General features: G+C 49.1%; 2 protein-coding genes across 2 annotated transcripts in view; both read right to left on the bottom strand.

Moving 5' to 3' along the window:
* Window positions 1–3,407: 3,407 nt before the first annotated feature.
* Window positions 3,408–7,553, bottom strand: LOC118694335 (pinopsin). Its single transcript, XM_036395370.1, has 5 exons — window positions 7,214–7,553; window positions 6,460–6,642; window positions 5,880–6,025; window positions 3,979–4,218; window positions 3,408–3,545 (listed from the first exon to the last, which is right to left on the bottom strand). The coding sequence occupies exons 1-5, from the start codon at window positions 7,551–7,553 to the stop codon at window positions 3,408–3,410; spliced, it is 1,047 nt and encodes a 348-aa protein (XP_036251263.1).
* A 673-nt stretch (window positions 7,554–8,226) lies between these two features.
* The window catches only part of DOC2B (double C2 domain beta), a 31,283-nt gene continuing 25,388 nt past the window's right edge, over window positions 8,227–14,121 (bottom strand). Inside the window, exons 5-9 of the mRNA XM_036395210.2 lie at window positions 13,536–13,662; window positions 13,174–13,331; window positions 11,607–11,688; window positions 11,319–11,415; window positions 8,227–10,317 (exon numbers count right to left, since the gene is read on the bottom strand). Of these exons, the coding sequence (XP_036251103.1) occupies window positions 10,181–10,317; window positions 11,319–11,415; window positions 11,607–11,688; window positions 13,174–13,331; window positions 13,536–13,662 (601 nt within the window). The 3' untranslated portion in view covers window positions 8,227–10,180. The remainder of the gene's footprint in view (window positions 10,318–11,318; window positions 11,416–11,606; window positions 11,689–13,173; window positions 13,332–13,535; window positions 13,663–14,121) is intronic.

Raw genomic sequence — 14,121 nt, 5'->3', positions numbered from 1 at the left:
TTTGGCCACATAAACACCTGTAAAGCTCAGATTTCCTTTAACAGCAGCAGCAAGTTCAGAAGAAAACCCAGTGCTCTGTGTTCTGAAATGTTTTGTACTGGTTTCATGCCCTTGTTTCATGCCCAGGCAGTGTCAATGTGCAGAAGTGAGCTGGTTTTTTTTTACTGTCACATCCTTATGAAACTGCTTTTTATTCTGCACGTGCACATTTTCATAAGCTAAAGAATTCCTTGCTCTGTTGCATTATGCAGTTTTCAGATTAAAGACAAAATGATTGTAATTCTGTGGGCTGCTGGTGCTGCTCAGGCACTGAAATGTTTCCATGCTGGAGTGTTGCAGCCCGTGTAGAGTCTGTTTTTCCTTGCTCATTAAATTTAACAAGGTAATTTCTTGTTTTCTCTTTACTTAGTGCTTTTGTGATCTAGTGTTGAACTGATTTGACTGATTAAAGGGATTAATTGCTGTGCAAAAAGCTAATGAGGAAAAGGCAGTGTTCTCCAGAGATTGCAAGTGCAGCAATATGTTCCCTGCCAGCATCAGACAAGAATGTGGAAAAAAAGTGTGGTTGTTATGAAGATACCTGGTGGTTAATTCAACCACATTGTTGGTAGGCCTCATCCAAAAATAACCCACCAAGATCTCTGGATATAATTGAGTTTTGGGGGAGAATTTTGATGGTCACAGCAATTTCATATTTAACACTTTTTTGTGATAAATGCTGTTCAAGGTGCAGGAGGGAAGGTTGTCCTGTTCCCTGGGCTTTGAGCTGCTTTTGCACATCTGGGAGTGCCAAGTTTTGCATCTTCATTCTTGCTTTTGCAAGGAAATGCTCCATTCTGTACCTGTTCATTTGGTTAAACAACATTAATAAAAGTTTCCAAGGTTATTGTGGTGCCTTTGGTTCTTTTTCTGGCTCGGAGGTTCATTTTTGGGGTTGGTTTGTTGGGTTTTTCACATGTTTTTAACACTGCTTCCCATCATCAGGCCATGATACAACCAGGCACTGATGGAGCTGCTCCAGGGTGGATCCTGCAGGGGTGGGGGACAAAAGATAAGAGAAAATAAAAATCTTCCTGAGGAAAGATAAGAGAAAATAAAAATCTTGTATGTGTTTGTGCTGTGGTGGCAGTGACAGAGGCGCCTCAGGCCTAGCACAGGCCTTGCCCTGGGCTGTGACACAATTCTGGCCAAAAAAAGGTTTAATATTTTCTAACCCAGCCTTGTTCCAACCTGGATTCTCTGTGTGGGACTTCTGTGCTGCAGGCAGAAGGATTTTTATTCCTGGTGGGAGCTGCTGGAACAAGATCCTGCTCCCCACGGCCCTGGGGCTGTGTCACCAGCAGGGATAGAGAGCGCAAAAAGTTAAATTGCAAATTTGGATTTTGTGATCCTGTCCTCGGTGGCTTGTGACTCATAACTGAGGGTCATTCCCTCTCACTTTGGGTGGTGTTTTTGTTGCGTTTCAGGGCTGTTTAATTAAATAAAAAGTAGCCAAAGCCAAGTGGCTGCAGCAGTGTGTGGAGAGCAGCACAGGAGCGTTTTCACATGCACAGAATTATCCATCCCTGGCTGGATAACAACATGTGAAATCTCAGCTTCCTGCATTTCTTGTTCTATTTTATCTGTGGGACCAAATGGTGAGCAGACTGTGAACAGTTTCCCTATCTTTTTTTAATCTTAATGTGGAGAATTTTTATTTCTGTTGGTGGAGGGCCTTTCAAGCAGCCTCATGGCCTGTCTGATCTCCTTATCGGGGCCAGAACACAACAGAGATTTCAGTTTCTCAGCTGCTTGTGCTTTCCCAGATTTAAGTTTAGCATGGACTTGAATCATCCTGATAACATAAAGCATGGGCACAAAAGCTGTGATTAACAGGAACAATTAAACAAGGACCAGTGCAAGACAGCAGAGGAGATCAGAGGGCCCATCTAATGCTGCTTTTCAGCTTCCCAGAGAATGAAAGCCCAATTAATTAAATTAAAACAGTGATACTGAGCTGTTCTAATTCCTCTCTGAGCCCTGTGAGCTGTTCTGCACAGCAGGAGAGAGGGAGGCTGAGACAGGGGTGGGGATGGGTGTCCTGTCCCCCCACACCAGCTCACGGACTCATGGCATGGTTTGGGTTGGAAAATATCATAAATATTATTTAATTCCACTCCTCCACTACTTTCCACTAGCCCAGGTTGCTCCAACATCTTTCATTCTTTTGGACTAGACCGGTTTGGGGATTTTTGTTTTATTTTTGGTTTGAAGCAGAGAATCTCAGATGGTGGGGTAAAAAAAAAAAAACAACCAAACCCTCAGTCTCCCAAATCTCATCATCCTCCATGGCAGTGCAAATTGCTGGGGTGCCTGGCTGTGGATCACCTCATTTGAAAGCAATTCAAGGGTTCAGGATCAGAACTCTATAAGAACTCTGAAGACAGGCAGACATTTTTAGAGATAGAGGAATTGGGTGAAACCCAGTTTCATGCACTTGCACTCTTCAATATCACCTTCAGCAGCCTTTCCTGGGCTCCTGAGTGACAGAATCTGCCTCCAAAAACAGAAGTGTGATTGCAGCTGGGGTAGATAATCACTGAGACTGGAGATTTGAGATGAGGTGTGAAGCTGTGGAGCCTGTGGAGGTTTTTTTATCTTTTATTTTATCCTTTCAGGCTTTGGCATCTTTTGTTTGCTGCTGGTGGGCGTCTGCTATGCCTTGGGCCTGTTACCACTTGTGTTTTCACTCTTGCTGGGAAATAGTGCATTCAGACCTTTCCTTATTGCCTTAAGTCTAAAAAAAGAAAATTAACTTTGTGTCTGTTTTATTTCCTGGCTGTCTGTAGAGATGTTTGTGGCACTTGCCACGAGGGATGTGCCAGCCCTGGTGGCAGGAGGGGATGTGTTTTCTGTCAAACCTTCTATCAGCCAATAAAACAGATGAGCTGCTCAGTATTTATCAGTGTTTATTAACACAGTTGGCTCTCAAACATTCCTGCTGGATTTATGCCAGATTTACAGCATCTCCCTGAACTTCCCAGCAGGACCAGGCGTTGCAGGCAGGGCTTGGTCTGTCAGGGGATGGTGACAGACCATGTTCCACCTGACTCTGGGCCAAACAGCCACCTGGGATGCTGTGCACTGAGGAAAAATTACTGTTCATTTTTTATTTGGTGTTCTTGAAAGGCTCCAAGGGGAGGGAGGGGGTTCCTTAGGAGAGGGACATAGTGAAAATCTGCATTTTCTCCCATAATGGGATGGTTCCTCACCTGCAAGAAGACACTGTCCTGTCTTTTTTATGTTGTTGGGGACCTCTCCAGCCTCTGAGAGCCCCCCATCAGCTCCACCCCGATCCCTCTGTGCTGCTGTGGGTAGCACAGGCAGGTCCTGGAGCTGGCACTGGTGCAGGCAGGACGTGGCAGTTGTCACACGGGGTGGGATGGTGTCACCTTGTTCCTCAGCCCCTCTGCAGCGACCTGGGGACTGGGGGCAGCTGGAGAGGTTTTCCCCATCCCCCTGGGGTGGTAACCACAGCACAGCATTCCCAGCAGGCAGCTCTGGAACTGAGCAGGGAAGGAAGGGACAGGTTATTTGTGGCAGCAGAAATCCGGCGTCACCCGGAGACTGGGCAGCTTGGACCCTGGTTACATTTTGGGAAGGATCTCTGTCTATTCCCAGTCCAACTCTTTGTGCTTTATGGACAATAAAAGTTTCATTCTGTTTGCTTTGTGCCTTCAACGAGCAGCTTGTGATCCAACATTAAGTTGCCTGACCCCATAAAACCATGGAAGCAGAAAATGAGCTCTTGTTCGGGCTCGTAGGCTGCTCCCTCCCTTTCCATCTTATTCCCCAAATCCTCGCTGCTTACACAGCAACCCCAAGCCTGGGACCACACTTCCAGAGAAGACAGATGCTTCCTCCAGGATTTTTGAGCCTGTCCAGCTGCTCTCCAGCTTGGTTTGTTGGTTGCTCTGTTTATTTGGAGCTTTCTCTCACCTGTTTGTTCATGAAGACGTAGATGATGGGGTTGTAAACCGTGGCCGTCTTGGAGAAGTAGGAGGGCAGGGATGCCAGGGCTGGCTGGATGACAACGTCCTTGTTGGTGGCCACCACCAGTGCAAAGGTGGTGTAGGGCAGCCAGCAGGTGAGGAAGGCCACCACCATGGCCACCACCATGCGCGTCACCTCCCGCTCTGCCTGCTGGGTCGTGTCCAACTCCTGCTGCTGCGCCGCTGCCTGCGGCGTTTGGGAGACAGGAGAGGCCTGTCAGCAGCCTGGAACAGCCTCCCATCCCTTCTGGGACGGATCATGTGAGGAACAGCTGCTCCCTTTGGAGATTTAAAAAGGTTTATTGAGTGTGAAAAATGCGTATTTTATGATTGGCTTTTCGCAAGTAAAGTTAAAATAGGAACTATGCGATGTAAGATACTTCTTTAAAGAAAGGACTCGCGCTGAGATAGCAGCTACAGGACACCTGAATCCTTCAGAGAAAAAGAATTTATTGCCCCATTATCAGAAGAAACGAACTTCTTCCTGCCTTGAAGACACTGTTAGGATTCAGAGGAAGAAGCTGACACTGCCCAGACAGAATCCTGTGTTTGAATGGAATTTATGCATCATGGATGAGCTGTATGAATATGCAACAGGCTGTTGTTTTTAAGGGTTAATCCTCTGTTAACGTGGGTCCTTTTTCAGGCTTATTTTGCCCAGAAAAGGTACCTGGACATCTGTAACTCTTTGTTTCTATTGTCTCATATCGTCCTAATTCAAATTGTCCAAATTATTATTACTCTAATTGTATTACTATTTTTACAACCATTTTATTACTATAAAACATTTAAAAATTTTAAAAACAAGCGATTGGCATTTTTCACATTAAACCTTAACAAAAATACAACAAAGGACTACATCAGGAAAAAGCTGCAGCCCTGGGAACTGCCCCTTGTGGATACCATGTTGTCAGTTCATCTTCAAGATGGATGCTCAGTCTTTTATAGCCCTGGGGATTGCATCAGCCAGCCCTGGCCCCTCCCAGAGTCTGTCAGTCAGCTCTTCTTTGCCATTTATCAGTGGAAACTCTTTTCTTGTACCTGTATTGGAGGTCAGGTGTTGTCTGCCTCACCCCCTGAGCACCCTCAAGCTTTTCCATTCCCACCTGCCCCATGCAAGGGACACCTGTGCAGCTTCTTTGTACCTGTCCTGGACAGCCCAGGCTGTCTGATGGCAACAATACAGGGGGAAGGGGAACCATGGGGAGAACAGAGGACATCTAAACTACAATAACAACTACACATCACTAAAGCTTTTCTTAACATTCACCCAATAGGTATCTCCTAATTGTGAGAGCCAATCATCTCATTATCCATCTGTAACAGATGAGGAATGCCATGATTGACTCTCACAATTAACAGAGAAATATCATGGATATAGGTTAAGAAAAGCTGTATAGGTTTATAGGTATGTTGTTCCCCCTCATGTGGTTATCAAGGGACATCTGGGAGGGCTGGCTTGTCACTGCGGTGACACCTGACCCCCAGTCAGGATTTGAGAGATCTCCACCACTGGACAGCGAAGAAGGGGCTGATGGACAGAACTTTGGGATGGGTTAAAGGGTTAAAAAGGAAAAAACCTCCATTGTGAGGGGGCTGAGCACATGGCAGGGAAAATCTTTTGCTCCCAGCACCGTAACCTTTTTGCTTTATTCAGCCTTCTGCTGGATTTCTGATAAGGTTTAATAAACCTTCCTAAACTATGAAAAGTGAGTAGCCATTTCTCACAACTGGGAGCCCTGATGGCAGTGCCAGGAGGAGCCTGGCTGTCCCCAACACCTGCCCTGAGGCTCTCCATCCCCTTGGAGACGCTTTGGGAAGGGGCTCACCTGAGCTGGGCTCACTTACCGCCCGCAGGGTCAGCAGCAGGTTGGTGTAGGAGAAGAGGATCAGGCTGAGGGGCACCACAAAGCAGGTGACAAACAAGGCCAGGATGTAGCTGCTGTTGTTGCTGCCACCCGTGTACCAGTTGGGCCCGCAGGAGGTTCTCAGGCCTGGAATAAAGGTTGGGAACGAGCCCAAAGCATATGGGGCTTGGATAAGGGCTCAAGGATGGGCTCCAAAACAGCCATGCCACCTCATGTGCCCATCCCCAAGGGCCTAGAGATCAGCCACTGGGGGTTTGGGCTGGCCAGATGTGATTTGAGATTTGTTATGGAGTTGTGCCAGGCCCCTACAAGAGCAGATTTGGGCTGGGTGCTGCTCCAGCAGCCAGAGCAGCTCCAATAAGAATGGCTGCAGAGTGTTCTGTGGTGGGGAACTTCCAAAGAACAGCCTCCAGGAGAGGATTATTGGCTGAGCAAGCAGGAGATATTAACGGGAGAGATTGACCCTTTAGACTCCATCCCAGACCTTCTCCAGCTACCCCAGGCTTGAAAACAAGATGCAAGAACTCAGCACAGCGGAGTCTGATGCACATCTCCCCTACCTTCAGGCACGTAGCTGCTCCAGCCCAGCAGTGGTGGGGTTGTCCAGAGCAGGGACCAGCCCCAGGTGAAGGCACAGCCACTGGCAGCGTGCTGGTGCTGGAACCGAAAGTCTCCCAGGGGTCTGCAGACCACCAGGTACCTCTCCAAGGCCAGGATGGCCAGGGACCACAGCCCCACGATGCCTGGGGGGACAGCAGGGGTTGTGTCTCAGGGACAGCTTCTGCTGCCTGTGCTGGCACCTGCTAGATGATGGTTTAGTTCAAGGAAATATTGTTTGAACAAGAAGTCGGATGTTTTTTCCTTACATCAGGGACAGCTGTGATATTTGGCTGTTAGAGACTGTGATTTTGGCACTGCTTCTCTCACAGCAGGGACAACTGGGATATTTGGCCCTTAGAGATGAAGTTGGCAATGGGTGGCTGTGATGCCTTGTGGTTACAACAACAGAGTGTCTTCAAGAAGAGGTTCTGTGCAATTTCCAGTCCCTGGTGCACAGCCAGCACCCATGAAATACATCCCAAACAAGGATTCCCAATGTCCCCAAGTGGCATTTCCCACTCTGTCAAGACCAAGACTGGATGTGTGGTGACCTGGCACAGCCAACCCTTCCCTGTGCTAACCAAGAGCTGAAGGACACGGCTTCCACAACGTGAAACTGTTGACTTTAGGTGCTGAAACATCTCCAAAAGCCCCTCTGCTAAACCCAAAAGCACCATCCAAAGCCCAGGGGCAGGTCTGGAGTGCTCTCCTTACCTGTCAGGGACACCATGAAGCCCTCCAGCTGGCAGAGGCGCTCCCCAAAGACGAAGAAGCCGCGGATGTTGTTGGAGAGGCTGACGGAGCTGCCGCAGAGCGTCACCAGCAGGTTGGCCACGGCCAGGTTCACCAGGATGTAATTGAGGGGCGAGCGCAGCCTCTTGTGCCTGATGGACACCACGATGACCAGGCCATTGAGCACCGAGGCCGAGGCCACCACCAGCCCCATGAGCACGGCCACCCCCAGGTACACGGCCCTGGGGGCCTGGTGGGGCCACTGGGGGCCATCAAAGGGCCCTGGGGTGCTGCTGTTTGCGGGCTCCTGGGTGCTGTCCATGGAGCAGCAGCACCTGGGGCAGGTGAGCTCCCCCAAAAGCTGAGCCTCTTTATAGAGCTGGAGGGGCTGACGTGCCCCAGAGCAGCTTGGCTTTCAAATACCTTAAGCTTTATTTTAATCTGAAGGGTTTGTCCTCCCTCCTGCTTTTTATAATCAGCTCTTTATTCCCGAGGGGATAAAGAGTGACTTAAACAGAAATCTGATGGCTGAACAGAGCATAATTTAATTGAGTAAATATTTTTTTCCTTGTATTTTCCATCTGTGAGCCTGGCCTTGGCACCTGCGTCTGGACATCATTCCCTGTGCCCTGGGTTTGCTGGGCTTCAAGGCTACTAAATACATATTAAACATAAATAAATATAAATATATATGTAGTATATATACTTAATTGGGCCATATAGATGTATTTTCTCTCTCCAATATATGTATTTTCTCTGTCCATATATATATATATCTATATCTCCATCCCCATATATATATTTATAAATACTTATAAGTACATATATAATATTTATAATACATTTATAGTATTTTATAGTATTTATATAGTACATTTATAATATTTATGCTATATTGGGCCAAGAAGCCCCCAATGCTCTGGTTTAAAACCATTTCTTCCCAAATCCTTGCCATCCCCCAAATTCAAAAGCTGCACCACCAGCATCAACCCTTCTTTTTCTTTTTTTTTTTTTAATTTTTATTTTTTTAACCTTTTTATTTTCGGTTCTCGTTATAAATATTAACAAATCTGACCAAAAGTACACAGATAGGTAATACTGAAATACAAAAGTCTCTCAGGATGCAGGTAAGGACGGTTTCTGCAGCCTTCACATGGTAGCAAAACATTGGTATCAAACATTTTCACGAGGCCTGGCATGACAACCACCAACTCTGCATGCAGCTGGGACGAGGGACGGAGCGTCCACTTAGAAAAGACTGGGGTACAAAGTGAAGGAACCCACACACACGTGTCCTACTCCACCTCAGGCATCAACCAGTTTCATCGGCTGGGAAAAAGGATGGATTGAAAGGAACTTCGCCAGAAAAGGGAGGCACAGCCAACCTGGTGCTCCTGGAGCTTCCCTGGAAGCTCAGACCCCAACCAGGTTTTAAGGTGCTGGACCAGAAAGGATTAGTGGGAACATCCGACTTGACAGGCTGCCAGTATTCAAATAAAATCCATGCACATCTGCAGGATGCATTACAAATATTGAGTTATTTAAAAAACCCCTAGGAATGTTGTTTTTTTTTCTTTTTATCTCCCTCCCCCCACCCCAATATCAAACAAGGTGTAACAAGGTGTAACAGGATCATCACTTGGAAAAGTAAACATAGGTTTCCACAGATTCCAGTGCTTCCCAAGAGAAAAAAAAAAAAGAAGTTGGCAATACCTGCACAGGGTTTGGAAGCTGAGGGTAACTGAGACTCGTGGGGAAAGAGCAGCTCTTCCTAAGAAATCATTGTTTAAAGGCTTCCAAACGTTTTGGGAATGGTGCAGCATTTCCTAGAAAGCTTTAGCTTATCCCACTGCATGTCTGGTGGGATGATGATGAAGATCCAGCCAAGGTGGATCACAGAGGATGACATCTGGGATTATTGTAATATTAATATATTATTACTGTGCCATATTAATATTACTGTGTCATACACAGAAATTTATTTGGTTTGGATGCTGTTTGAGGCAGAAAATGAATCAACCTCACGGCCATGCTGAGCTACAAACACAATTCCAGCTCAGCTCCGAGGCTCAGCATCTTCATTATTTAATGCATGAATTGGAAAGGGATGAAAAAGGGAAAAAATTATAGAAAAATTCAGCCTGAAAGCTGTCTTTGCTGGAAAAACAGCCATGTTGCTGCATGCCATGGTTTCATTAGGAGAGAAGCTGCTTCCTGGGAAGCAGGAACAGCCAGGCTGTTCCAGGGAGCTTTTTCATTTTGCCTCCCAAAGGTGAAGCTGCCTGATCCCAGGAGGAAAAGCTTGGTCTGCACAGCTCTGCTGCCTGCACGTGAGTTTTACTGGAGAGGACGAGCACAACATTCCTGGAAGGAGAGCGAACACTCTGTCCGGGTTCACCAGGGACACGATCATTCCAACAGAGGAGCTTGAAATGCAGAAAAGACTGTTTAGGCCCAAACCACAGAGACTGACAAACCACCAGAGATATGGCACAAGCTGCCTCGAGGAGACAGTTCTGGGTTCTGTGTGTGTTTTTTGGGGACGCCTTTTGCCGATGCCGGACACACGGACGCGGACGGACGCATTATTATTTTTTTTTTTTTTTGCCACTGACTTGCAAGGCAGCGAGAAGGTAAACTGTGAGTAGAGAGGCAGGATTTGGGAGAGGAGCCAGACTGCAGTGCATGCAGGGGTGCACACCTGCGTGAGTGTGAGTGTGAGTGTGAGCGTGCGGGCGCGCGCTCCAGAGCGGGGCTGCGGGTGCGGCAGGGCGCAAAGAGGCGTTCTGGAAAAGCCAGAGCAAACCATCCGTGCCTTCTTCCCTGGGAAGGGCTTCCCTGCAGCCAGGCCCTGCTGGGGGGTGTCCTGCTGTCCTGGCTGTCCTGGCATCCCCCCGTACCCAAAGCTGGGAGGAGCCCGAGGGCGGTGGAGCCGCGGCCCCGCGGGGCTCAGTCGCTGAGCACGGCGCCCGGCAGCTCGTTGGTCAGCGTGTGCCAGCGCTCGATTTTCTTGTCCTTGTTCTTCAGGCAGTCGAACCAGTGCTTGAGCCGCTCCCCTTTGGCATTGATTCCTAACACGACTCCGCCTTGGGAGGGAGACAGAGAGAGGGAGAGGTGTGGGGGGAGCATCAGCTCTGCAGGGGATGCTGAGAGATGTGGAGGGGTGTAGCCATGATATTTTCTGAAAATCTAATCCTTTCCTTAGGATTTTTTTTCTCATGAGAAGCTGAGAGGCCTCAGGAACAAACTGTAAGCCAATGGTTATCTGCTGCTGTGGAATGCAACAGGTGCATCTGGGATTGGTCTTGTGTGGTTGTTTCTAATTAATGGCCAATCACAGCCCAGCTGGCTCAGACTCTCTGTCCGAGACACAAGCTTTTGTTATCATTCCTTCTTTTTCTATTCTTAGCCAGCCTTCTGAAGAAAATCCTTTCTTCTATTCTGTTAGTACTGTTTTAATATAATATATATAATAAAATAATAAATCAAGCCTTCTGAAACATGGAGGCAGATCCTCGTCTCTTCCCTCATCCTCAGACCCCTGCAAACAGCATCACAGAGGGGGATGCTGGAGGGAGCCAGGTTTCATTAGGATTCATCAGCATCCTCATGGCATCCAACCTGATGTGGAACCCAGCCCAGATTCCCCACCCCTCGTGGCTGTGGTGTGGGACCTGTCCCAGGCAGTGCCCCAGCCCCAGGCAGTGCCCCCGTCCCTTGTGCCAAGGGCTCACTGCAATCACAGGGGCTGTGAGGCACTTGTTAGTGATAAATCACAGTGACCAGAGACAAAATCACAAACAGCCTAGACATCCAACAGAGATAAATGAAACCTCCCTGTTAAACATGTTTTGCACTCAGAGGAAAACATCTGAAAACAGAAGGGGAGAGGCAGATGCATTTTCTCCCTGCTTGGATGCTCTGTGAGAGGCTCAGGTGCAGGAGAGGGATAAAAGCAGAACAGAAACCAAGCGAGAATGAATGAGAAAAACCAGGAGGGTGGAGGAGTGCAGGAGAAATAAGAGGCACAGAGAGCAAAGATAAATAAAAAAGAGGCCAAGGAGGCCTTCTGTAGTGTGCCACTCACCTATGAAATCATTGGATTTCCCGATGTCATAGTCCCACACTGTGACTTCCAGGGTCTTCTTTGCCAGGTCACCGTGCTTTATCTCATAGAAAAACTCCTGTGGAGGAGCAGAGGCAGAGCCAGGATGAACCAGGGACTGGGGCTGCCCATCCTCCTCCTCAGGCTTTGCTGCCCACGGGGAGCCCAACCCCAATCCCTCACACAGTGACCAAGGTGGTGATTTTTTATCTTTAAAGTCTGAGGTTGAGAAGAGCCCCTGGGTGAGAACCACACCCAGCCCAAACCCACCTCATTGAACTCGGGGTTCAGCGTTTTCTTCTTCACTGCTGTCTTGTGCTTGGATTTCTTGTCCTCATCTGGTTTCAAGTAACTGCAAGGAGACCAAAGTGGGTCCCAGTGAGGAGGGCAGGAGGCCACGGGTGGGGACAACAGTGGCTGCAGCTCCTGAGCAGAGCCAGGGTGAGGTGGGTGACGGAGCCCCCTGAACCTCCAGATCCTCCTCGCCTGCTCCCCGCTGCCAAAATGCTGGGGCCGGCTGGGAGGAGGCAGCATTTCAGCATTTCCCCTCCTCAGAACCGAGCCAGCTGCTGGCTGCCATCAGAGAGCACCGATTATCCCATCTCCAGTCCCTAGGGGACACTGGCACTGCACACAAAATGCTCTCCAAACCCAGCACTCCCAGCCCAGGACCTGTCCACGCTCGGGATTGTGGCTGGTCTGCTCACGCAGAGCCTCTCCAGGAGACAGGAACCACATGCAGGGTGGCAAAAGGGAGCAGCTTTGAGCAGCTTTGAGCTGTTCCCTGCTGATATTCTGGACAGCAAACAAGATTAAAGTGTCATCAGGCAGAGAGGGGACCTGAAATGTGGGGCAGGCCAAAGCCAACCCATCGTGGTTTTGTGCTGGTGCTGTGCCTTTAAACATCAGTTCTGCTTCCTTGCTACACGTTCCAGATCTTGCTGATAATTAAAAAATTAGGGCTTGTACTGAGAAGCATCAGTTCCCTATCTGCTCTGATCCCAGCCCTGCAGATGCAACCTCCTGTGGATGGCACAGGGGACACCCAAAACTGACTGGGTGCAATGGCAATTGTGTTGCTCAGGGACTGATCCTCCCATGGGCATCTAAAAAAGCAACAGGGGATTTTTATACAAACACCTCCACCCCTAAAAACCAATTAAATAAGAAGGTGAAAGCGTGCTGCTGATGAACTCCATGCCCGGGTCTCCCAGGTGAGGTTTCTCCCAGTATCTCTGCCTTAGCAAACACCATCCCTAAAAGTGCCCAAATTTGAGTCAGCGCAGTGGGGACAAGCAGGTAGGACAGGCAGGCAGTGAATTTGGAAAATGCCATCCCCAAAAAAACCAGGAGCTGTTTGTTTTTTTGGGTGAGGCAGGGCCAGCCCAGCAGGGACAAACCCACAGCACCAAGTGCTGTGCCCACCTCACCTGGAAGCTCTGCCAAACAATTGCCAGGGAATTAAACCCCGGGCAGGGACAAGCTGCTGCCTGACGGCCTCATTTGCATCTCCTAATGAGAGCAATTAATTCCCGCTGCAGGGAGGGGCGGGAGGGGACAGCAGGGCCGCGGGTGACACTCACATTTTGACCACATTTTGACAGGTGACACTCACATTTTGATGGGCGACACATTTTGACAGGTGACACTCACATTTCGATGGGTGACACTCACATTTTGACCACATTTTGACGGGTGACACTCACATTTTGATGGGCGACACATTTTGATGGGTGGCACTCACATTTTGACGGGTGGCACTCACATTTTGACCACATTTTGACGGGTGGCACTCACAATTTGATGGGGGCACTCACAATTGATGGGTGGCACTCACATTTTGACGTAGGGGTCGGAGTAGCCGTTGGCATCCATGGCAGCCAGGTGGGCACAGCGCATGATGCCCACCTGCAGCCCCTGCTTCTGCGAGCTGTACTTGAGGGAGATGAGGATCCTGCCACGCTCCTCCAGAGACTTGTCCTCTGTTTTATCTATCTGGGGAGGGAATGCACCCAGTCTGAGCGGCTGCACCAGGGTACAGCCACAGCCAGACACCTCCCCAGCCAAGGGATGCTCTTCCCCACATCGCCGATTATGTCTGAGAGGCCAAACAGCTCCACATTCCCACATGCCACAGGGAGAAGCTGCTGTATCTGTGATTCCTGGTTGGGATGAGGCTCTGAACCCCCCTCACTCACCTGGCAGCTGCTTCTCCAGGCAGATGTTGAAGTTTTTGGTCTGGTTGGGTTTCAGTTTCTTCAGCGGGATGCGCGTCTCGCCGATGAACTCGTTGTGCCGGAACTTGTCCTCGTCACACACCGAGATCCTGCAACAGCACAGGGTGAGCAGGGACACTGGGGACAGGGCAGGGTCCCCCTCGTGAGGGAGCAGCTGAGCTCACCCTTCCCCAGGCCACAGACAGGACAGCTCCTCTGCAGGCAGCTGGAATGGAATGGAATGGAATGGAATGGAATGGAATGGAATGGAATGGAATGGAATGGGCACAGCCCAGCCAGGGCAGCTCAGGGTGTGAGTCTCTGTGCCTAAATGCACATCCCAGCCCAGGCACTGCTGGAAAAGCAAGCAGCCACCCTAATGACTCTTCCATTAAAACATCAGAGCCATCAGCGACTAAAGCAAAATTATTCAGAGTTGCTGGAGCTGCATTTTGCCCAGCCATGGAGGCTCTTCCTCATCCCTCCCTTGTGCGGCTGGGAGAAGCCTGCTTCCCACACAGCTCCTTCCCTCCTTCCCGAGGAGCTCGGGCGCTGCTGGGAGTGTGGCA

The sequence above is a fragment of the Molothrus ater genome, chromosome 21 (assembly GCF_012460135.2).
Source record: "Molothrus ater isolate BHLD 08-10-18 breed brown headed cowbird chromosome 21, BPBGC_Mater_1.1, whole genome shotgun sequence".
Taxonomy (NCBI): domain Eukaryota; kingdom Metazoa; phylum Chordata; class Aves; order Passeriformes; family Icteridae; genus Molothrus; species Molothrus ater.
Note: the sequence above shows the minus strand (reverse complement) of the source record. Positions and strands in the feature narration are given on the sequence as shown.

Coding starts and splice junctions, on each gene's coding strand:
- LOC118694335 (XM_036395370.1), bottom strand. CDS start 7,553: ATGGACAGCACCCAGGAGCCCGCAAACAGCAGCACCCCAGGGCCCTTT. Junction 6,643..7,213: donor CTTCATGGTGTCCCTGACAG/GTAAGGAGAGCA, acceptor CTGTCCCCCCAG/GCATCGTGGGGCTGTGGTCC. Junction 4,219..5,879: donor TGCTGCTGACCCTGCGGGCG/GTAAGTGAGCCC, acceptor CAAACGCCGCAG/GCAGCGGCGCAGCAGCAGGA.